General features: G+C 46.6%; 1 protein-coding gene across 3 annotated transcripts in view; it reads left to right on the top strand.

The window, feature by feature from the left end:
• The window catches only part of st6galnac3 (ST6 (alpha-N-acetyl-neuraminyl-2,3-beta-galactosyl-1,3)-N-acetylgalactosaminide alpha-2,6-sialyltransferase 3), a 147145-nt gene that overhangs the window by 13369 nt on the left and 108565 nt on the right, over positions 1–25211 (top strand). For all 3 annotated transcript variants that reach the window (XM_067989869.1, XM_067989870.1, XM_067989871.1), the window contains exon 2: positions 4881–5084. In XM_067989869.1, the coding sequence (XP_067845970.1) occupies positions 4881–5084 (204 nt within the window). The remainder of the gene's footprint in view (positions 1–4880; positions 5085–25211) is intronic.

Raw genomic sequence — 25211 nt, 5'->3', positions numbered from 1 at the left:
TGACAGTTTTGAATTGTTTCAGGCCACTCGGAGACCATTAAAAAAAAAATAAACAAGACACAGATTAAAACGGGGGCTACGCATGTCAAATAAAAGGCAGATTTAAAATTTGGCCAATTAGTAAACTCCCTTTCCCCGCCGCAGAACCACCACACCCCCCCCCCCCCCCTCCTCCTCCTCCTCCTCCTCCTCTCCACCTAGTGTGGATAAGCCATGCAGTCTATCACTGTTCACCATGTGGCTTGCTGGCTCCTGTGTTTTGGTTTGTCCTGCAGTGGAAAAAATCTACACCGATGAATTGAGCATGTCATCTGATGCCCACTCCATTTTACCTGAAGGGTGGTGGTGCCTTAATGGAAGAAAGAACCTGTATTTATATCGCACCTTTCATGACCTCAGGACAACCAAAAGTGCTTTACTGCCAATTAAGTACTTTCGAAATGCAGTCACTGTTGTAATGTAGGAAACATGGCAGCAAATTTGTGCACAGAAGGTCCCACAAACAGCAAATGAGATAAATGGCCAAATAATCTGTTTTTGGTGGTGTTGGTTGAGGGATAAATATTGGCCAGGATATCAGGAGAACTCTCCTGCTCTTCTTCAAAATAGTGCCTCAGGATCTTTTACATCCACCTGAGAGGGCTGACAGGGTCTCAGTTTTACATCTCATCTGAAAGATGGCAACTCTGACAGTGCAGCACTCCCTCAATATTGCACTGGAGTGTCAGCCTGGATTTTTGTGTTCATGTCTCTGGAGTGGGTCTTGAACCCATAACTATCATGACTCAGAGGTGAGAGTGCTACCAACTGAGCCAAGGCTGACACAAATACTGTGATCTTCTGACTTCAAGGAAGGCCACACATCCAAAGTGGTAGGAGTGAGAGAAGTGTACCTCACAAATAACAATGAAGTCGTGACAGGAAATGGGAGAGTCTGTACAGGAAAATGGATTCATGCTACACGGTCAACTACTCACAGGATGCATTGCACTGCCCTGGGAATAGTTGCTGAAGTAAATGCTCTCTGCTTCTTCTAATAGATGAGGCCATCAATCTGTGTAGTTACAAAACTCTGAGAAATCAAGAGCGAAGAAAGGGAAAAATGGCTATCAGTGGTCTATGCTGTTCTAAAAATAGCTCCTCGTCAAAGTAGAATATCAACAAATAGAATGACTGGGGCAGGACAAAGACAGACTGAATCATCATCCTCTAGACAGCAAGAAAGAAATCCCAGTTTGTCAAAATCTCCTCATCCACTAAACTGAGGCAGACTCTTCCGACAAAGAACGAGATTCAGGAAGATCACGAAAACACCTTTACACAGAGAATGGTTTGAATGTGCAAGCCTCTACCGCAAACCATCGTTGGTGCAGAGCCCATACATTCTTTTTAACTGGGAAATCAGACAGTCGCTTGAGAAAAAGAGGAAGGCTGAAGGGTGTGAAAAGTGAGTGTCACATTTTTTCCACAGAAAAGGATTTGGACAATGATTACCTTAGATGTTAGGGGGTGAAATTGGCCTTGGGCAGTAGAGCAAGATGGGCAATAGCAAATCCGCAGTCCGTCTACACTCCACCCAAATCTACTCTCCATGGAAAAGACGGGCTGCCGATTTTCTATCCCTTATCTCATCTTCATTCCCACACCTGTCGTATCCCACCCCAATTCCTCTCCGCATTCGCACTCCCTACCCTATCCACATCTCATCTCCCCCCACACCCCCATTCCGTCCTATATGGCTATCCCACTCCAAACTCACTCCCTACCCCATTGCCTATCCCAACCCCAATCCCACCTCATGCCACCCTCTATCCCACACCACTTTCCCATCCCCTATCTTTTTCCCTCATCTGAGTTTGAGTCTGGCAACAGATCCTTTGTCACTTCAAATAGCTGCCTTTCCCATCTGTCCCAGTCGACTGTGTTCATTTTCCCTTGTGTTTTTCTTCAGCTGAAAGCTTATAATGGGGAAGAATGTTATTGATGACAGTGCTCAGGGTGGGGTGAAGTAACAAACAAGAGGACAGGGTGATACATCTTGCAAAATTTGGTAAATATCCTCTCCAGTTTTACAAATTTCCACTCGACTTGCACTGACCCTAATCATGAGAGACGTAGCTAGACAACATATCCCATGATTGATGAAACAGAATGTAGGACAATAAGTAAAGTGAAAGATTACACTTCGGTTGCTCTACTTTCACAACTGCACTCGCTCAGAGGATCTTACAGCACAGGAGGAGGCCATTCGGCCCATTGTGCCTTTGCCGGCTCTTTGGAAGAGTTATCCAATTAGTCCCACTCTCCCTGCGCTTTCCCCATAGCCCTGCAAATTTTTCCTTTTCTGACATGTTTTCTTTCAACAAATCTGTTACTGTGTTTTTTTTTGTCCCCTTATTTTTGAGTGCAGCGTCTTTTGTGACTTCAAAAGCTTTTGAGGTTTGTAGCCAAATCATGAATACATTCCTTTCCAAGCAGTGGTTTCCTGTTGGGCAGCCTGTGTAGCATTGCCTCTCAGTCTGGTTGAACGTTTGAAGTGTCCAACTGAGGTTATCCCATCCGTTCTTTATATGAGATCCTACTTCCTGTCACTATAGTAATATGAAACCATGGAGCACAGCCTCATGGCTGGGTGTAGTCACCGTTGTAATGCAGGGAAAGGTAGGTTTTGCAGGACCTTGTGCACAGCAAGGTCCCGCAAACAGCAATGTGATAATGACCAGATAATCAGTTTTTTAATGAAGTTGGTTGAGGGATAAATGTTGGCCAGGCTACAGGGGAGAACACCCCTGCTCTTCTTTGAAATGGTGCCATGGGATCTTTTACATCCACCTGAGAGAGTAGTCGGTGCCTCGGTTTAAAGTCTCATCCGAAAGATGGCACCTTCGACAGTGCAGCACTCCCTCAGTACTGCACTGGAGTGTCAGCCAAGATTTTGTGCTAATGCCTCTGGAGAGGAGCTTGAATCCACAACCTTCTGACACAGAGGTAAGAGCGCTACCAACTGAGCCACGGCTGACTCACTAACAGCAGAGCACCGCAGGAAGAGACGACGTTACACCAGGAGCACTGTGACAGGCTTGTACCACACGCTGCCATTCTCCAGGGCTAGCACAGCACGGCCTTTTTCAATAAAGCTCGCAGCAGCCCTGAACTTTTTTTTGCCCCTGGCTCCTTTCCCGGCTGCCACGGGGAACATCAGTAGCATCAGTTAATTTTTTGGACGACCTGTGTAAGCATCGGTCGAGAGCAGGGGTGCAAGAGTACAAAGGTGCTGTCATCAAGGGAGACGGCTCTATCATTGATGCCTGACCTTGCTTGTTGGGAATGTATTTTTGTAATAATATACAGACAAAGACTGCAGTCCTGTCTATTACATAGAATTTACAGCCAGAAACGGCCCAACAGGTGTTTGCCGGTGTTTATGCTCCAAACGAGCCTCCTCCCAATCTATTTACTTCATCTAACCCTATCCTTCTACTCCTTTCTCCCTCATGTGTTTATCTAGCTTCCCCTTAAATGTATCTATGCTATTCGCCTCAACTACTCCTTGTGGTAGCATGTTTCATATTTTCACCACTCTCTGGGTAAAGAAGTTTATCCTGAATTCCCTATTGAATTTATTAGTGACTATCTTATATTTATGACCTCTAGTTTTGGACTCCCCCACAAATGGAAACATCTTGTCTATGTCTACCCTATCGAACCCCTTCATAATTTTAAAGACCTCTATCAAGTCACCCCTCATTCTTCTCTTTTCTAGAGAAAAGAGCCCCAGCCTGTTCAGTCTTCCCTGATAGTTGTACCCTCTCAGTTCTGGTATCATCCTTGTGAATCCTTTTTGCACTTTCTCCAGTGCTTCTATATCCTTTTTGTAATATGGAGACCAGAAGAGTGCACAGTACTCTAAGTGTTGTCTAACCAAGGTCCTATACAAGTTTAACATAACTTCTCTGCTTTTCAATTATATTCCTCCTACATGCCAATAATAAGCTTGAAACACAGTGTCAAACACTTGGAGGTTTATTAAGGGTTAAATGAAATAACATACTCACAGCCAACACCGAGATTACATAAGATGTTGCCTTAGAAGAACAGCCCGTTACAGCCAGTTGAGCTCAACTTCCTCCTTTCGATTACTTCCAACCCACAGCTACGATCTCACCTCATTCATACTTTTCTAGCTGAACTAATCCATAGGCCTCCGCATCCATAACCCTTCACCCATACTTTTGGTACTAACTTATACCAGTCTCAATCAAGATTTTCCAGGCCTGATAAATATTCGCCTATATTCTGCTTATGGTCCTGAAATAGCGCAGAAAACATAGTTGTTTAGGGTTAGCAAGGCATATGAGGACAGGTTGCGTAGACTAGACCTGTATTCCCTTGATTATAGGAGATTAAGTGGTAATCTCATTGAGGTGTTTAAGATGATTAAAGGATTTGATAGGGTAGATAGAGAGGAAACTATTTCCATTAGTGAGGGAATCCGGAACAAGAGGGCAGAATCTTAAAATTAGAGCTAGGCCGTTCAGGGGTAATGTCAGGAAACACTTCTTCACACACAGAATAGTGGAAATCTGGAACACTCTTCCCCAAAATGCTTTTGAGTCTAGATCAACTGAACATTTCAAGACTGAGATAGATAGATATTTGTTAGGTAAGGGTATTAAGGGATATGGATCAAAGGTGGGTAAATAAGATACAGATCAGCCACAATCTAAGTAAATGGCAGAACAGGCTCGAGGGGCTGAATGGCCTTCTCCTGTTCCTATGTTCCAATTTTTGAGATGAGAGAAATTTCACACTGTGCAAATTGGTTGTTTGTCCAGACTAACAAGTATTTTCCTGTTTTTTTTTTCCCTCGCCTCTTACAGAAGAAATCGATTCTTGTGCTAAGCTTGATAATGGCGGTCTCACTCTTTGTGGCGGTGGTCCGCTACACACACGAGAACTCTTCGCTTCTCCTCCAGCCTTACCTTGGCCAGGACGGGCTTTTAAACAGATCCAAAGTGTTCACCCACCCGACCAAGGACAAGCCCCGAGACCTCCCTGGCTACATCAGTGTCACAACGCAGCAGGTAAACAGATCAGCAACTGCGCTGATATGGGGGTTCATGCCCTTGACTTCACTCGGTCTTCTCTAGGGAGCTTAAAAATATAATGCCTGCATTTATGTAACACCCGCTCACAGGATAATTACGGCCGAGGAAGGCCTTCGACCCAGTTTAGTTCATCCATCCAGTACCCTCCATTTCAGCATCCAATTGATTCTTAAAGGATTCCAGGTTTTTTTACCTTCACTACATACCAAACCACTTACGTGGCACCTTTCATGACCTCAGGAATTCCAAAAGCACTTTACAGCCAATGAAACACTTTTAAAATGTAGTCACTGTTGTAATGTAGGAAACACAGCGGCCAATTTGCACACAGCAAGGTCCCACAAAGTGCAATGTGATAATGACCACTAGTCTGATTCGGTGATGTTGGTTGAGGGATAAATAGGGGCCAGGACACTAGGGAGTACTCCCCTGCTTTTCTCCAAACTAGTGTTATGGGATCTTTCATATCCACCTGAGTGGGTAGAAGGGGCCTTGGTTTAACGTCTCATTCAAAAGACAGCACTCCCATAGCACTGTACTGGAGTATCAGCCTAGATTTTGTGCTCAAGTCTCTGGAGTGGGCTGTGAACCCACAACCATTACTGATGCAGAGGCAAGCGTCTACGCACTGAGCTACAGCTGACACCTAAGGGGAGTGAAAGAACTGGGAGAACTCCCTGCTCTTCTTCCATTAGTGCCATGGGATCTTTAATGCCCATTTGAATGGACGGGTCAGCATGGTCGAGCCCATGATGGGGTTGAAGAAAGAACAGAATGAGATATGAAAGGACAGGACATCCACTTCTCATCCCATGCTTTGCTGTGCTTCCCGCTCTGCCTTTCTTCCATTGATTTGGCACAAATTCAGCAGAGCTCCACAATGTATATTGTACGCAAGGTCAGTTTTACAAAAGATGTTTATTGTCCCCCATTCGGATCGGTTCTGTTATTCTAAAAATAACCAAATCAATTAACCCTGCTGAATGTCTAAAGTGGGAATCAAACATTTTGTTAATGAGACAGTGCAGCCATTAACAGTTCATTGTTAGCTGGCCCACTCCAGTAATCAGATGGCATTAGTAAATTATAGTCTTTACAGGGACATGTAGTTCCAGAAAGTGCTCACCGCTTAGAAGAAGCAGTCAGGCTTTCAGTCAAAGTGAATCGCAAATAATAGGAGCTGGCGTAGTAAATCCAGCCAATCGGGTTTTTGTGCACGTTAAGATTTGAAAGCAATCAATGCTAAATCTAAACTAATCAATGTTGTCATTACAGAGAATGAAAAGAAAGAATTTGCATTTATATAGCGCCTTTCATGACCTCAGGAAATCCCAAAGCGCTTTACAGCCAATGAAGTACTTTCGAAGTAATATTGTAATGTAGGAAATGCCACAGCCAATTTGCACACAGCAAGGTCCCACAAACAGCAATGTGATAATGACCAGATCATCTGCTTTAGTGATGTTGGTTGAGGGATAAATATTGGCCAGGACACCAGGGAGGACTCCCCTGCTCTTTTTCAAAATAGTGCTGTTGGATCTTTTACGTCTACCTGAGAGGCCAGATGTGGCCTCAGTTTAATGTCTCATCCAAAAGACGACACCTCCAACAGTGCAACACTCCCTCAGTACTGCACTGGAGCGTCAGCCTGGATTATGCATTACTGAAGAGCACTGTAAGAATGTACCTCACTTGACAGCAGTAATATGCCAGATCTGTGAACTTGGCAATAATGTGAGTCAAGGCCAACATCCATGTGGTTACGCAAGTAACTAGTTTGATCAGAGCTATCTTAAGGCCGGCACCTTCAGGGTAGTGTGGTGTATTGGTTAACCATAGTTGTCGTGAGTTCAAATCCCACTGTGGCAAGTTATGGAATTGAATTCAATAAATCAGGTAATTTGTGGTCTGACACCAGGAAAAGTGACTATGAAGCTGTTGTTAAAAAATTAACTTCACATAAGGGACCTTGCCACCCCTGCATGACATGGCTGACATGTGTCTTCAGTCCCACACAATGAGCTCGATATTAGGAGGGCTGCGGGTTCGTGGCGGGGGGGGGCTATTGGGCGTGTGGGTAACGCGCCCGGTGAAATCAGTCTGCCCCGCGCGCAATCGCAGCCTAATTGGATCCACTTACCTGGTCTTCCGGGTTCCCCGCTGCTGAGCTGCGCGTCGGGCGGACTGCGCATGTGCAGTAAGGTCTGTCAGCTGGAGGAGCTCTATTTAAAGGGGCAGTCCTCCACTGACTGATGCTGCAAGAAATAGGAAAAATTACAGCATGGAGCAGCCCAGGGGGAAGGCTGCTCCCAGTTTAATGATGCCTCACTCCAGCTCTTATTAGATGGGGTAAGGAGGAGGGGGAGGACAGAGATCTTCCCCACTGCGGACGGGAGGAAGCGGCCTGACTCTGTCACCAAGAAGGCCTGGCTCGAGGTAGCAGAGGAGGTCACCAGCACCACCAACATATCGTGCACCTGCATACAATGCAGGAGGCGCTGCAATGACCTAAGTAGGTCAGCCAAAGTGAGTACACTTACTCATTCCCCTACACTCCGTCTGCCACATCACCACCCCCACCCCACATTTCCTTCTGCACTGCCAACACTACTCTGTCACGTCACCCCTCACACCCACTCAAACCTCATCTTACTTGCACTCACTCACCTCGCCAGTACTCATCCCGCCACTACCACTCAACCCAATCCTCAAACAATCTCATGGCTCTATCTCATATTCACCCTCTCATGCATCTCTTTCACGGTCAGCCTCACTCAACCTGCCACTACCTGTGCTGCAGCCACAGGGCATACATCACATATGTGCAGTAGGAAGCGTAAGGCAAACGTGTCATGAGCATGAAGGGTGATGCACAAGGGTGTTTGAGGGTTTGTCATGGTTTTTACTTATTTTTAATTTCTGATCAAATCACATTACATATTATATTGTCACCACTACTGCCACGTCTTTGCGAATCTTGTCTGGTTTGTGCAATAATGCCCTTTCCTGAGGATCACAATGAAGACCCACACCTGATGCCACCCATTGTGTCATTGCAGAGTGGGTGTAGGTGTATTTGCAGGGCTCTTTTGTGCAGACGACTGAGAGACGTCGGTGATGTCCCCGGTGGCACCCTGGAAGGATGCGGAGGAGAAGTTGTTGAGGGCAGTGGTGACTTTGGCAGCGACAGGTAAGAAGATGGTGCCCGGGCCAGCCGGGAGCAGCTCGGCATGAAGGAGGCTGCAGATGTCCATGACTACATGTCGAGTGACTCTGAGCCTCCGTGTGCACTGCTGCTCAGAGAGGTCCAGGAAGCTGAGCCTCGGTCTGCGGACCCTGTGGCGAGGGTAGTGCCCTCTGCGAAGCATCTCTCTCTGCGGTTGCCCTCCCTCCTGCTGTGCAGGTGGATGTGTCACAGCACTGTGTTGTGGAGCTCCACGTGTCAGAGGTGGACGGTGTGGCCGGCGAGGCTGGTGATGCTGTTCGCCCTCCGAGGAGGTCATGACTGCAGCTACGGCGACCCCCATCCAGAAGATGTACATCTGAGGGGGTCCGCAAGGTAGGTACATGTCTCTGGACCCCGGGGTAAGTGTGCAAGTTGGTGAATTTTATTGTTAGGAGGAGGGTGTGGAGGCCAAACTTTGTCCAAAGTGACAGAGTGGCCTCCTGCAATGAGTGAGGGTCTCCCCCCACACCTGTCAAATGGACCTTTGCAGCTGCCACAGGCTGATAGCTGCAACACGTCCATTTCAACTGGGAGTGTTTCCCCCAGTACCAGTAACAGTACCAGTTGTTTGTAAAATCCCACCCCTCCTGAAATATTCCCTTAATTAGGTCTGTTAACGACCTGAAATACCACAATAAATATTGTTAAGTGGCACCCCGCCGGCTTTAATTGCCTGCGGGAGTCCCACATGCGGGGGTTGCGTGCGCACGTCAGCGCGTCCGTGGGGAATCCGGAAGTGGGCGGGTTGGAGCCGGGCTCCCGACCCGCTCCGGGATTCCCTGATTTTTGGAGCCCCCCCCCTGCCAGGAACGCACCCGATAGCGGGTGCTAATATCTGGCCCATTGTGATTGGCTCTTAATGCCCTCTGAAGCAGACCAGTTGGGTTGATATCCTGGATGAATGGGAACAGGTGGGCAAAGGGGTTCTTCATCTGAAACTATCTTGTGATTTATAGATTATGTCAGATTCCTCGTGTTGCTATCATAACAATTTGAAGTTAACATGTTCAATTAATGATTTTGAATTGATATATAGCTCAGTCTTGACTCTGTAAAATAAACTGAACCAATAATGTTTAGGATTCATAGCTGGTGTGACTGAGACAATCAACATCAAATGTATTGGCAGGTAGTAAGCAAGAAAGATGTATCTCTGGAAGCTGAGTTATAAAGTCTCTGAAAGGGTCATTATATTTTTTTCCACTGGCTGTTACGCGATTGTAAATACTGGCTCGTTTCTCCAAGAAAAGGCTCGGCACAAATTGATTATCTGACATGTTCAATCCAATGGATGTAAGTCAGTCTCTGCTGATGGGACCTGAACTTAAGTGATACATTCTTGGCCTGCATGTGGATGGATGTGTCTGTCTATTAATGTTCATTGATTGAGCTGGGAACAATGAGCTTCTATTCCCACCTCAGGCAAATAGTGCGAACGAAACATTAATAGCTGCATGTGCATATTAATATTAATATTCACAGACAACACTCTGAGTGGTGATTGAGGAAAACTGTCTATCTTTTTGCTAAACCTTGTCCCAGGAAACCATGGTTTATTTTCTAAATACAGTGTCCACTGATTGGTGAAAGTAACAAGTTATTATAAAAAAATAGGAGGTAGTGTTGAACCTTATTTTTTATTCGTTCACGGGATGTGGGCGTCGCTGGCAAGGCTGGCATTTATTGCCCATCCCTAATTGCCCTCGAGAAGGTGGTGGTGAGCCACCTTCTTGAACCGCTGCAGTCCGTGTGGTGACGGTTCTCCCACAATGCTGTTAGGAAGGGAGTTCCAGGATTTTGACCCAGCGACAATGAAGGAACGGCGATATATTTCCAAGTCGGGATGGTGTGTGACTTGGAGGGGAACGTGCAGGTGGTGTTGTTCCCATGCGCCTGCTGCCCTTGTCCTTCTAGGTGGTAGAGGTTGCGGGATTGGGAGGTGCTGTCGAAGAAGCCTTGGCGAGTTGCTGCAGTGCATCCTGTGGATGGTGCACACTGCAGCCACAGTGCGCCGGTGGTGAAGGGAGTGAATGTTTAGGGTGGTGGATGGGGTGCCAATCAAGCGGGCTGCTTTATCTTGGATGGTGTCGAGCTTCTTGAGTGTTGTTGGAGCTGCACTCATCCAGGCAAGTGGAGAGTATTCCATCACACTCCTGACTTGTGCCTTGTAGATGGTGGAAAGGCTTTGGGGAGTCAGGAGGTGAGTCACTCGCTGCAGAATACCCAGCCTCTGACCTGCTCTTGTAGCCACAGTATTTATATGGCTGGTCCAGTTAAGTTTCTGGTCAATGGTGACCCCCAGGATGTTGATGGTGGGGGATTCGGCGATGGTAATGCCGTTGAATGTCAAGGGGAGGTGGTTAGACTCTCTCTTGTTGGAGATGGTCATTGCCTGGCACTTATCTGGCGCGAATGTTACTTGCCACTTATGAGCCCAAGCCTGGATGTTGTCCAGGTCTTGCTGCATGCAGGCTCGGACTGCTTCATTATCTGAGGGGTTGCGAATGGAACTGAACACTGTGCAGTCATCAGCGAACATCCCCATTTCTGATCTTATGATGGAGGGAAGTTCATTGATGAAGCAGCTGAAGATGGTTGGGCCAAGGACACTGCCCTGAGGAACTCCTGCAGCAATGCCCTGGGGCTGAGATGATTGGCCTCCAACAACCACTACCATCTTCCTTTGTGCCAGGTATGACTCCAGCCACTGGAGAGTTTTCCCCCTGATTCCCATTGACTTCAATTTTACTAGGGCTCCTTGGTGCCACACTCGGTCAAATGCTGCCTTGATGTCAAGGGCAGTCACTCTCACCTCACCTCTGGAATTCAGCTCTTTTGTCCATGTTTGGACCAAGGCTGTAATGAGGTCTGGAGCCGAGTGGTCCTGGCGGAACCCAAACTGAGCATCGGTGAGCAGGTTATTGGTGAGTAAGTGCCGCTTGATAGCACTGTCGATGACACCGTCCATCACTTTGCTGATGATTGAGAGTAGACTGATGGGGCGGTAATTGGCCGGATTGGATTTGTCCTGCTTTTTGTGGACAGGACATACCTGGGCAATTTTCCACATTGTCGGGTGGATGCCAGTGTTGTAGCTGTACTGGAACAGCTTGGCTGGAGGCGCAGCTAGTTCTGGAGCACAAGTCTTCAGCACTACAGCTGGGATGTTGTCGGGGCCCATAGCCTTTGCTGTATCCAGTACACTCAGCCATTTCTTGATATCACGTGGAGTGAATCGAATTGGCCGAAGACTGGCTTCCGTGATGGTGGGGATATCGGGAGGAGGCTGAGATGGATTATCCACTCGGCACTTCTGGCTGAAGATGGTTGCAAACGCTTCAGCCTTGTCTTTTGCACTCACGTGCTGGACTCCGCCATCATTGAGAATGGGGATGTTTGCAGAGCCTCCTCCTCCCGTTAGTTGTTTAATTGTCCACTACCATTCACGACTGGATGTGGCAGGACTGCAGAGCTTTGATCTGATCCGTTGGTTGTGGAATCACTTAGCTCTGTCTATAGCATGTTGCTTTCGCTGTTTAGCATGCATGTAGTCCTGAGTTGTAGCTTCACCAGGTTGGCACCTCATTTTTAGGTACGCCTGGTGCTGCTCCTGGCATGCTCTTCTGCACTCCTCATTGAACCAGGGTTGATCCCCTGGCTTGTTGGTAATGGTAGAGTGAGGAATATGCCGGGCCATGAGGTTACAGATTGTGCTGGAATACAATTCTGCTGCTGCTGATGGCCCACAGCGCCTCATGGATGCCCAGTTTTGAACTGCTAGATCTGTTCTGAATCTATCCCATTTAGCACGGTGGTAGTGCCACACAACACGTTGGATGGTGTCCTCAGTGCGAAGACGGGATTTCATCTCCACGAGGACTGTGCGGTGGTCACTCCTACCAATACTGTCATGGACAGATGCATTTGCGACAGGTAGATTGGTGAGGACGAGGTCAAGTAAGTTTTTCCCTCGTGTTGGTTCGCTCACCACCTGCCGCAGGCCCAGTCTAGCAGCTATGTCCTTCAGGACTCGGCCAGCTCAGTCAGTAGTGGTGCTACCGAGCCACTCTTGGTGATGGACATTGAAGTCCCCCACCCAGAGTACATTTTGTGCCCTTGCTACCCTAAGTGCTTCCTCCAAGTGGTGCTCAATATGGAGGAGGACTGATTCATCAGCTGAGGGAGGACGGTAGGTGGTAATCAGCAGGAGGTTTCCTTGCCCATGTTTGACCTGATGCCATGAGATTTCATGGGGTCCAGAGTCAATGTTGAGGACTCCCAGGGCCACTCCCTCCTGACTGTATATCACTGTACCGCCACCTCTGGTGGGTCTGTCCTGCCGGTGGGACAGGACATACCCAGGGATGGTGATGGAAGAGTCTGGGACGTTGGCTGAAAGATATGATTCTGTGAGGTTTTTTTTTATTCGTTCACGGGATGTGGGCGTCGCTGACAAGGCCGGCATTTATTGCCCATCCCTAATTGCCCTCGAGAAGGTGGTGGTGAGCCGCCTTCTTGAACCGCTGCAGTCCGTGTGGTGACGGTTCTCCCACAATGCTGTTAGGAAGGGAGTTCCAGGATTTTGACCAAGCGACAATGAAGGAACGGCGATATATTTCCAAGTCGGGATGGTGTGTGACTTGGAGGGGAACGTGCAGGTGGTGTTGTTCCCATGCGCCTGCTGCCCTTGTCCTTCTAGGTGGTAGAGGTCGCGGGTTTGGGAGGTGCTGTCGAAGAAGCCTTGGCGAGTTGCTGCAGTGCATCCTGTGGATGGTGCACACTGCAGCCACAGTGCGCCGGTGGTGAAGGGTGTGAATGTTTAGGGTGGTGGATGGGGTGCCAATCAAGCAGGCTGCTTTATCTTGGATGGTGTCGAGCTTCTTGAGTGTTGTTGGAGCTGCACTCATCCAGGCAAGTGGAGAGTATTCCATCACACTCCTGACTTGTGCCTTGTAAATCGTGGAAAGGCTTTGGGGAGTCAGGAGGTGAGTCACTCGCCGCAGAATACCCAGCCTCTGACCTGCTCTCGTAGCCACAGTATTTATATGGCTGGTCCAGTTCAGTTTCTGGTCAATGGTGACCCCCAGGATGTTGATGGTGGGGGATTCGGCGATGGTAATGCCGTTGAATGTCAAGGGGAGGTGGTTAGACTCTCTCTTGTTGGAGATGGTCATTGCCTGGCACTTATCTGGCGCGAATGTTACTTGCCACTTATCAGCCCAAGCCTGGATGTTGTCCAGGTCTTGCTGCATGCAGGCTCGGACTGCTTCATTATCTGAGGGGTTGCGAATGGAACTGAACACTGTGCAGTCATCAGCGAACATCCCCATTTCTGACCTTATGATGGAGGGAAGGTCATTGATGAAGCAGCTGAAGATGGTTGGGCCAAGGACACTGCCCTGAGGAACTCCTGCAGCAATGCCCTGGGGCTGAGATGACTGGCCTCCAACAACCACTACCATCTTCCTTTGTGCCAGGTATGACTCCAGCCACTGGAGAGTTTTCCCCCTGATTCCCATTGACTTCAATTTTACTAGGGCTCCTTGGTGCCACACTCGGTCAAATGCTGCCTTGATGTCAAGGGCAGTCACTCTCACCTCACCTCTGGAATTCAGCTCTTTTGTCCATGTTTGGACCAAGGCTGTAATGAGGTCTGGAGCCGAGTGGTCCTGGTGATGGACATTGAAGTCCCCCACCCAGAGTACATTTTGTGCCCTTGCTACCCTCAGTGCTTCCTCCAAGTGGTGTTCAACATGGAGGAGGACTGATTCATCAGCTGAGGGAGGACGGTAGGTGGTAATCAGCAGGAGGTTTCCTTGCCCATGTTTGACCTGATGCCATGAGATTTCATGGGGTCCAGAGTCAATGTTGAGGACTCCCAGGGCCACTCCCTCCTGACTGTATATCACTGTACCACCACCTCTGGTGGGTCTGTCCTGCCGGTGGGACAGGACATACCCAGGGATGGTGATGGAAGAGTCTGGGACGTTGGCTGAAAGATATGATTCTGTGAGTATGGCTATGTCAGGCTGTTGCTTGACTAGTCTGTGGGACAGCTCTCCCAATTTTGGCACAAGTCCCCAGATGTTAGTAAGGAGGACCTTGCAGGGTCGACTGGGCTTGGTGTTTTGCCGTTGTCGTGTCCGGTTCCTAGTGGTCTGATGCCGGGTGGTCCGTCCGGTTTTATTCTTATTATGACTTTTCGTAGCGAGATTTTACAACTGAGTGGCTTGCTAGGCCATTTCAGAGGGCAATTAAGAATCAACCACATTGCTGTGGGCCTGTACAAGAAAGAAAGACTTGCATTTATATAGTGCCATTCATGACCTCATGATGTCCCAAAGTGCTTTACAGCCAATGAAGTACTTATGAAGTGTAGTAACTGTTGTAATGTAGGAAACACAGCAGCCAATTTGCACACAGTAAGGTCCAACTAACAGCAATGAGATAATGACCAGGTATTCTGTTTTAGTGATGTTGGTTGAAGGATAAACAATGGTCAGGACACCAGGGAGAACAACCCTGCTTTTCTTTGAAATAGCACCGTGGGATCTTTTATGTCCATCATGAAAGGACAGACGGGGCCTTGGTTTAACGTCTCTTCTGAAAGACGGCACCTCTGACAGTGCAGCACTCCCCCAGTACAGCACTGAAGTGTCAGCCTAGATTATGTGCTGAAGTCTCTGGAATGGGACATGAGCCCCACAGCCCTCTGACTCAAAGGCAAGAGTGCCACCACTGAGCCACGGCTGACACCACGGAATGCTCTCTCCCAATTTTCTCCCCTCTCTTTTCTTCACATGTTTTCATCATCATCCATCATCATCATCAACAACAACAATATGTAGCACCCTTGATGTAAATAAACATCCCAAGTAAATTATAATCTCTTCTGGACAAATGGACAAGTTCCTCACAGCTCCCTTTCCCCATCCTACCATGATGCGTCAGTACTCCATTACGTCAACCTTGTAAGGGGCCTGTGGGCCCAGCCAGCTTGTTCTGGGTGGAGGGTAGGACGGGACAAATGCCTCCTGGCTGGCTCCTTCAGGCCGCTTCTCCTCCCCCCACCCCACCCAACCCCACTTGTTCCCACAGACATCAGGGTGGTCAATGGTGGAATTCCATAGCTGACATAATCCTGGCATAAATGCCGGGTTCATAGGAACAGGAGTAGGCCATTCAGTCCCACGAGCCTGCTCCACTGTTCAATTAGATCATAGCTGATCTGTAACTCAATTCCATTTACCCCGTCTTTGCTCCATATCTTTCGATACCCTTACCTAACAAAACTCTATCTCAGTATTGAATGCTCCAGTCGTGCCAGCATCCACAGCCTTTTGGGGAAGAGAATTCCAGATTTCAGCATGGTCTCATAGAATGTCTGGGCCCCTGTCTTTTAGGCTCAGGCTCATATAGGTAGTAATATTGTATGTGACAATACCATGCAGTGAAGTGGAAAGAGTTTAGTCTTCAGGCAAGCAGCAAATGTGACTGTTTGGCTTAGTATGAAGATGTTAGACTTCAATTCCCTTTTATGCTACCCAACTACAACCCCCCTCAGTATAGCTCAGTCATCCCAGGCAGTCAGTTCAGTATCATTACCGATGCATTGACTGAACGAAGCTTGAAGACAATGGGCCAGATTTTGCACTGAGCAGCAAACGAACGACACCAGCCATTCATTAGACTTGCATTTGCCCCTGGACTTTCTACGGGCTTTTGCACGGCAAGTTGCTGTCAGCCAGCCTCTGCAGGGCATCTAGGACCTGTGTGAACAGGGCAAGCAACTGTGTATCTCCTTAACCAATTAGATTGAAGAATCGTTAATGAACAGCGCAGTCTGAACCAGGAAGTGTCAGTTAGAATAGCGAATTCCATGTCAAATCAGGTACAGAAAGCGAAATAAAGAGAGGCAAAGAAAGATTAGATTAGGGGAGAGAGACAGAAAGAAAAAGTTTTTAAAAAAACATAGGAATGAGACTCCACACTTGTAAAAGTTAATTATCAGTGCCAGGGAGGTTGTTTGGCAATAATTAAGACTTACTGCGCCGTTAAAAAGTACTTGCACTGGAATGGACATGTCCTAACTTTTTTTGTTGAGTTTAGTCCGTATCAATGAGGTAAATACAGGTACTTCAGCCATATGGTGTGTCACACAGTGAGGTGCCATTTTTGCACAGCTTTTGGAGGAGGAGGGCATCTCGCACAGCAACTTCTGGGTGGCCTCGTTTAACTGCGCATGTGCGGTCGCCGGAAGTTACTGTCCGATTTGCACATCAATACTGGTGAGCACTGTTATTTTCACAGCAAAATCTGGCCCATAATTTGGCCAAATCTTGCTGGGGCGGGGCATCTCGCAGCATACGCCATTAGTTAGACTTTTTCCTGCACCCTTCAGCTCGAACGTTTTTTGCGCCGTACCTTGCTGGAAGTGCAAGCTGATAACGGGGCATCTGGGACCTCGGTGAACAACTGGACCAACAGTGTATCTCCTTAACCGATGGGATTTAAGGATTGAGAAAGAAACAGAGGAACGATGGAGAAGGAAGTGTAAATTAGAATGGGTGAATTAGAATCAAATCAGGTGCAGAAAGGGAAATAAAGAGAGGGAAAGAAAGATTGCATTAAGAGGGAGAGAAAAGAGAGACAGAAAGGATAAGAAAGAAAGGCACTATATAAATGCAAGTTCTTTCCAGATGTCCTCTGCCCGGTAGTTTGGACTCCCCAGTTCTAAAGGGTTCAAGTTTATAACTAGGATCCATTACAACCAATACAATGAGGAAGGGTGTTTGTTACTTTGTTAAGCTGCAGTAAAAGAGCTATTCAGTTTGCACTGGACAAAAGCCAACGATTTTTTGTGGTTTCAGCTTTCTATGGAACAACTTTTATCTCTTTTTGTGACAGTTGTGTCTAGTACAGCTTAAGGACCCAATTCTGCAAAGGTATTTACTGTAATGCAAGCTGTATTGACTATTCATTTAGTGCCAAACATGTGCCTTGGTAAGCAGCTGAGCTATTTTTAAATCTTACACTTTTTTATTGCTTGTTTTATGTTTCATAATGTTTGGGTGTTAATGGCTGTTCCTCTGCATCACTCATCTTCTTCAAAAATCGGCACTAGGTCATACAGGCTTTTTATTCAGGCATTAACGTGCCAGCTCCTCACTTCTGATCAGAAGGTTGCTGGGTTCACGCCCGACGCCAGGATTTGAATGCACAATCTAGGCTAACAGTTCGGTTCAGTACCGAGGGAGTGCTGCATTGTCAGAGGTGCTGTTCCATTGATTCAGATCGCACGGCACTATTGGAAGAACACAGAGTTCACTTTATGTCCTGGCCAACATTCCTCCCTTGAGCAAGATCACCAAAAACAGATTAGCTGCTCATTCACTTTATTGTTGTTGGTGGATCTTGCTGTGTGCAGAATGGCTGTTGCATTTTTGCCTATATAACAACAGTCTCCACACTACAAAGCAATTCATTATATGTGATACACTTTGAGGCATTTCGGAAAGATGCAATAAGATATTGTATCAATACAAATCTTTTAATTCAGAACCCGCAATTTTTCTCCTTAGGGCAGAGAAGGTTAAGGGGAGAATTAATAGAGGTGTTCAAAATTATGAAGGGTTTTGGTAGAGTGGCTAGGGAGAAACTGTTTCCACTGGCAGGAGGATCGATAACCAGAGGACACAGATTTAAGATAATTGACAAAACAGCCAGAGGGGAGATGTGAAGAAATTTTTTACGCAGCGAGTTGTTATGATCTGGAATGCATTGCCTGAAAAGGCGGTGGAAACAGATTCAATAGTAGCTTTCAAAAGGGGCATTGAATACATGCTTGAAAAGGAAAAAATTGCAGGGCTACAGGGAAAGAGCAGGGGAATGGGATTAATTGGATAGCTTTCAAAGAGCCGGCACAGGCACGGTGGGCCGAATGGCCTCGTCTGTGCTGTATGATTCTATGATTATGTAATTGCTGTTTGGAGAGTGGGTTGAAGGTAAGGTGTACTCACGCTGAGAATTGGATGTTTTCATTTTGCTATCAGCATCAAGTGATCCCCAGTTAGGTAGAGCATGCATCAAATGCAGGATCAGTCTTTCTCTACACTGTCTAACAATGCGCATTAACCTCAGCAGAACACTGACTGCTTCACTCTCAATCTCTGCTCCCCCTGTCCCGACGAGCTCGCTGTGGGAGATTGACCAATTAGTGCTAATTGATGCTAAATTGTAAGGAACCTTTCTTCCACAGGCAGGCATCCGCTAAGAACTGTCTGAACTCATTCCACGAGTGGCTCTTGTCAGCCGTCAGGAAGATGACAGAACAGTCCCATTAGCCAGGCAAGTCCCAGAGATGAACGGGCAGCGTACTAACTCACCGTGTCACCTCTTGCCCCTTCTAACCAAAATGCCGTCAAATCTGCTGCCAAAAATGGAAGGGGCGTAATCAAATTGAAAATTATTTTGAAAGCAAAGAAACTTAATTTTTGAGAATGAGAGGAAACATTTTTTGAGAAAAAGGCCGAAAAAGGTGAACTTAGAAAATAGGCAATCTTTTTAAGATGGCACGAAGCATGCTCCTGTATGCAGAAGTACTAATGGCTGGGATGAGAAGCAGTAAGTCACTTTCATTTGACCTACACGTTCCTGATTTAATCAGGAACAAATAAGCAATCCTGGGATATCACCACAAACTTCCTGAAAGTTACAGTTCGGCACAATTTTATGTTTTTATTTCAGATTTCCAGCATCCGCAGTATTTTGCTTTTGTTTTCCATTATCGTTTAATGTTCTGCAAGGCTTTTAATTCATCGTCTCAAATCACTCCACCACCAATACTTCATCTGTTGATAAATGTAAGGAGTCGTACAACACCAGGTTATAGTCCAACAGCTTTATTTGGAATCACAAGCTTTCGGAGCTTTCTTCCTTTGTCTGCTGAAGGAGGAAGCCTCCGAAAGCTTGTGATTCCAAATAAAGCTGTTGGACTATAACCTGGTGTTGTACGACTCCTTACATTTGTCCACCCCAGTCCATCACCGGCATCTCCACATCATCTGTTGATAGACTTTGGACCACTAGAGCATCATCCAATGCCAAACCTGTAACCCCCAGTACTGTGACAGACCGCCAGGATCCAATAACAGACCTGTAACCGCCTACACTTTATCCAATGACAGAACTGAAACCACCTGCACTTTATCCAATGACAAACCTATAACCACCTATACTGGACCCAATGACAGACCAGTAACAGACCACCAATATCCAATGACAGACCTGTAACCACCTGTACTTTACACAATAACAGATGTTTAACCATCTGTATTATACCCAATGACAGACCTGTAATCAGCCCTTCTCATGTTTTAGACACATCACACTGTCCAGACTGAAGATTGTACAAAAGCAAATAAGCAAGCGTCTTATAGGGAAAACAGATCCCATGGCACTATTTGAGGAAGAGCAGGGGAGTTTTCCCAGTGTCCTGCCCAATACTCATCCCTCAACCAATTTCACAAACAGTTAAATTGGTCATTTTTCTCATTGCTGTTTGTGGACCAATGTGGACAATTTGACTGCCACGTGTCCTACGTTACAACACTGACTACACTTCAACAACAACAACTTGCATTTATATAGCACCTGTAATGTAGTAAAACGCCCCAAGGAGCTTAACAGGAGTCTAATCAGACAAGAATTGAGTCAAAGAAGGAGACACTAGGACAGGTGACCAAACGCTTGGTCAAAGAGGTAAGTTTTAAGGAGCATCTTAAAAGAGGAGAGAGGGATGCAAAGAGGTTTCGGGAGGGAATTCCAGAACTTCCAGAACTTAGGGCACTAGACGAAGATGGGGTGAAGGAAGTGGGGGATGCACAAGAGACCAGAGTTGGAGGAACACAGCGTTGGAGGAGGGCTGTAGGGCCAGAGGAGGTTACTTCATTGGCTGTAAAGCACCTTGGGATGTCCTGAGGTCTTGAAAGCGGCTATATAAATGCACGTTCTTCCTTTCTTAATTACCCGCAACAAAATGAGAATGGTGTGTGCAGCTGTAATGGTACAAGTACGTAAAGATCTGGGCAATGATCTGAAGATCAATGCCTTCCCTTTAAGTGAGAGAAGCATAGACCAGAAATCCCCCATTACATCAGGGCAGAAACGAAATTCTGCTGTCCACCTATTGCAGGAGCCACTGGTTATGTGACTACAATATGCAGCACTGCAGATAAGTATCCTCTCCTGGGATTAGTATTAACAACAGGCGCTAGGCCAGCCCAGTACACTGTGGTAATTTTTACATTCATGTTGTAGCTAAATTGAAGTGGTCAGGTAAAACACGCGCTTAACTCATCGTGGAGAATTTCATTATCCGTGCACTGTGTGCTGGACATTTTTTTCTTGAAATTTACTGGGGAATGTGTTGAATTGGAGAATTTAAAATTGAAATGGAGTTAAAACCTGACAGGGTCATTGTTTTGTTTTTTAATTCAAAGGACAGGAAATCTATCTGACAAGGTGCTCAGTCAAGCCTGGGCTGGTTAAGTTTAAAAGCGTACTATTAATTACCTTGGAAGGCTTAATGTTCCAAGCTCGTTCATTTCAGTTCCTTTAAACATGAAATTTGCATTGAGCGCTTATTTATTCATTCAGATTGTAGTGTTCTACTGCTCATTGGTAAAGCAGATTCTCTCTTTCGAGACGTGAGCCGCATAGTGCCTGATAGTAGGTAACAAATTTCAATGATGTGAAAAGGGAGAAATTATATTGTTCGGTTTTATCAGCCGCTGCTCTTTGTCTGATTGTGTGCATTCTCTGTCAACAGCCCTGCACATCACTATTCTGCAAAGGCAAAAATGCTTTTGGGTTGAGAGCTGATCTAATCTCCATGAAATAATGGAAAGTGCGAGAGAGAGAGAGAGTGACTCAGGCAATATTCCAGCTCAGGGACCGTAGCACTTCCAAACAAATAACCGTGAATCAGTTCTGAATACTAAATCACACAAGGGCATCAGTTTAGAACTGCTGAATGGCCGACAGACAGTGCAGACAGACAATGTGGGCAGTGTGTACTGTTGAAAGTGTATTGTTTCTTTCAGTACATAAAGAGCTTTATTTGGAGCTGGTGTACTTGGTCACCAGCCTTTGTCCCTTCCGACATGCTATGCCTAGCCATCTCCCCCCGGGGCAGTGTTGGATATAGGGTGGGTCTGGATCTCTCTGGAGCTGATGGCACGACGCTTGTTGTAATGGGGGCCAGACGGAAAGCTTCACCCGCGATGCACTCGAAAACATCGTTCACAAAGGAGTTCATGATGCTCGTGGCCTTGGAGGAGATGCTGGTGTTGGGGTGAATCTGCTTCATCACTTTGTACATGTAGATGGCTGACGCTCTCTGTGCAGTACTGAGGGAGTGCTGCACTGTCAGAGGTGCCATCTTTCGGATGAGACATTAAACCAAGGCTCCGTCTGCTCTCTCATGTGGCTGTAAAAGATCCCGTGGCACTATTTCGAAGAAAAGCAGGGGAGTCTTCCCCGTTGTCCTGGCCAATTTTTAACCCTCAACCAACATCACTAAAACAGATGACCTGGTCATTATCATATTACTATTTGTGGAATCTTGCTGTGCGCAAATTGGCTGCCATGTTTCCTACATTACAACAGTGATTACACTTTAAACGTGGTAAAGCGCTTTAGGATATCCTGAGGTCGTGAAAGGCACTATTTTTTTTTATTGTTCATGGGATGTGGGCGTCGCTGGCGAGGCCGGCATTTATTGCCCATCCCTAATTGCCCTTGAGAAGGTGGTGGTGAGCCGCCTTCTTGAACCACTGCAGTCCGTGTGGTGAAGGTTCTCCCACAGTGCTGTCAGGAAGGGAGTTCCAGGATTTTGATCCAGTGACGATGAAGGAACGGCGATATATTTTTAAGTCAGGATGGTGTGTGACTTGAAGGGGAACGTGCAGGTGGTGTTGTTCCCATGTGCCTGCTTCTCTTGTCCTTCTAAGTGGTAGAGGTCGCGGCTTTGGAGAGTCAGGAGGTGAGTCACTTGCCGCAGAATAGCCTCTGACCTGCTCTTGTAGCCACAGTATTTATATGGCTGGTCCAGTTAAGTTTCTGGTCAATGGTGACCCCCCAGGATGTTGATGGTGGGGGATTCGGCGATGGTAATGCCGTTGAATGTCAAGGGGAGGTGGTTAGACTCTCTCTTGTTGGAGATGGTCATTGCCTGGCACTTATCTGGCGCAAATGTTACTTGCCACTTATGAGCCCAAGCCTGGATGTTGTCCAGGTCTTGCTTCATTATTTGAGGGGTTCCAAATGGAACTGAACACTGTGCAATCATCAGCGAACATCCCCATTTCTGACCTGGGAAGGTCATTGATGAAGCAGCTGAAGATGGTCGGGCCTAGGACACTGCCCTGAGGAACTCCTGCAGCAATGCCCTGGGGCTGAGATGATTGGCCTCCAACAACCACTACCATCTTCCTTTGTGCTAGGTATGACTCCAACCACTGGAGAGTTTTCCCCCTCATTCCCATTGACTTCAATTTTACGAGGGCTCCTTGGTGCCACACTCGGTCAAATGCTGCCTTGATGTCAAGGGCAGTCACTCTCACCTCACCTCTGGAATTCAGCTCTTTTGTCTATGTTTGGACCAAGGCTGTAATGAGGTCTGGAGCTAAGTGGTCCTGGCGGAACCCAAACTGAGCATCAGTGAGCAGGTTATTGGTGAGTAAGTGTCGCTTGATAGCACTGTCGACGACACCCTCCATCACTTTGCTGATGATTGAGAGTGGACTGCTGGGGCGGTAATTGGCCGGATTGGATTTGTCCTGCTTTTTTTTTTGTGGACAGGACATACCTGGGCAATTTTCCACATTGTTGGGTAGATGCCAGTGTTGTAGTTGTACTGGAACAGCTTGGCTAGAGGGCGCGGCTAGTTCTTCCATTCTTTTCAATGCTACCCTTGTACATCTCTGAGCAGAGTTTCATAGCAAGCTGGCCTCTGATGGGGACCATTGTGTGTCATGGAGAATGAGGTTTGGAGGGGAGGGGTGGGGTGACTGAAAAAAGACAGCAAACAACAAACTAGTTTTGAAAATAAAAATTACATTGGCAGTTTGGATAACTTGCACACAAAGGCTCTACCTGGCTAGATACCATGGACCTTGCCATCTGGATTGGATTTAGGCCAAAATAATTGAGCAGTTTGTTTAATTAGAAAACAAAGCTTCAGATAAATGATGTTATCACTTGCCCACAAACAGAGGAAACCCTGGGAGGAGCACAAGAATCTTAAGCTGACGGCCTAGCAGGTGATTTCAAGCCATAATTGTACAATAAGTGGTACAGGAATTCTCTCACCCTATCTTCCCCTCTCATCATCTCCAGCCCCTCCCCAATCTTCTGACAGGTCCTGAATTCACTGTATTCATGGACAAGAAGATACTGAATAAAAGGAAGATGGATAAATAAATCACATTCCCAGCATCAACTCCATTCATTGTTAACCTCAGATTAGCATATTCCATTATGACCATTACTGCCAGTAACAAAGATTTTTGGAGTGTAGTGACTGTTGTTATATCAGCAAACACAGCAATATCCCACAAATAGCAATACAATGAGCAATCGGTTTGGTGGCACTCAATCCGCAGATCAAACCATGGGATCTTTAACATTCGACTCATTCCAACAGGATCTAGTATAATTTGTTTAATGTCTCATCCAAACAGACAGCACCCACAATGGTACAGTGCTCCCTCAGTACTGCACTGCCCTGTCAGCCTAGATTACGCAATCAAAGTCCTGTAGTGGAGCTTGAACCCAGAATCTTCTGACCAAGAAGGTTGCGCAGCTGAACCAAGCTGAGGTGAAAAATATTTGTTTCACTTGGACCTTTGAGCTACAAGAGCAAACTACGCAAATAGCTGATGGTATCAAATATTTGTCAGTGTCAACCGTGGCCCAGTGGTAGTACTCTTGCCTCTGAGCCAGAAGGTTGTGGGTCTAAGGAGAACAATCCTAGCTTTTCTACTCTTTCTCCACTTAATTGAAGTAACGATGCCCTCCAGATGCTTTAGCTGGCCTTAGTGTTACGCTTAATAGGTCTTTCAGGTCTTTGCTGCAGCCTGTGCCGTTATCTTCATTTCTCACCATGGCATTCTAATGGATGCTCCACAGCACAGATTAGAAGATTAACTTCAACGGTCAGGTGAGTTCCCCTTTTTTACTTGTGCCTTACATGGTACCAGAGAAAACCAATGTAAAAAAAAAACTTGTATTCATTGAGTGAAGTGCTTTCAGGTGTTTTGATGTGATAAGACTCCATATAACTACAAGGTTTTTTTTAATTAAATTATTTTCAGATAATCCGCTTGACTGACATCCACAGCTTTCATTTTACAAGTACGTATGGTAGACTGACTCAGGCCTGGCAAATCACTGGCGAGGCTCTGAAAACAGCCAGCCAGAACAAAGTTGAGCTCTGTAGTTTACAGGGGGAGTACGACCTATCGACTTGACTTGAAATTTTACCAGGAGTCTTGTTTGGTTATTAAAATTGCTTTGAATCAATTATTGCGAGGTTATTGAATCTGAAATGCTGACTCATGCGGTGGACATACAGCAAAGGATCACGGGGATGAAATTGGACATGGGGCGGGTGGGGGGACACAAAACAGGCCGTATGGCATTGGTTGCCTGTTATACGCCTTGCCCCTTATTCACTTATTCTGTCCCACTGACTTCAGGAGATCGGAATAACGGGCGTGTGGCATAACGGGAAGCAAAAGCGATTTGAGCCTGATTTTGCGTCCCTGCCCAAGGCCAAGTTCACTCCCTCTACCTTTCGCAGATGTTATCCATTA

Source organism: Heptranchias perlo, chromosome 9, assembly GCF_035084215.1.
Source record: "Heptranchias perlo isolate sHepPer1 chromosome 9, sHepPer1.hap1, whole genome shotgun sequence".
NCBI lineage: Eukaryota > Metazoa > Chordata > Chondrichthyes > Hexanchiformes > Hexanchidae > Heptranchias > Heptranchias perlo.
The sequence above is the reverse complement of the archived record's forward strand: the minus strand, read 5'-3'. Positions and strand labels throughout refer to the sequence as shown.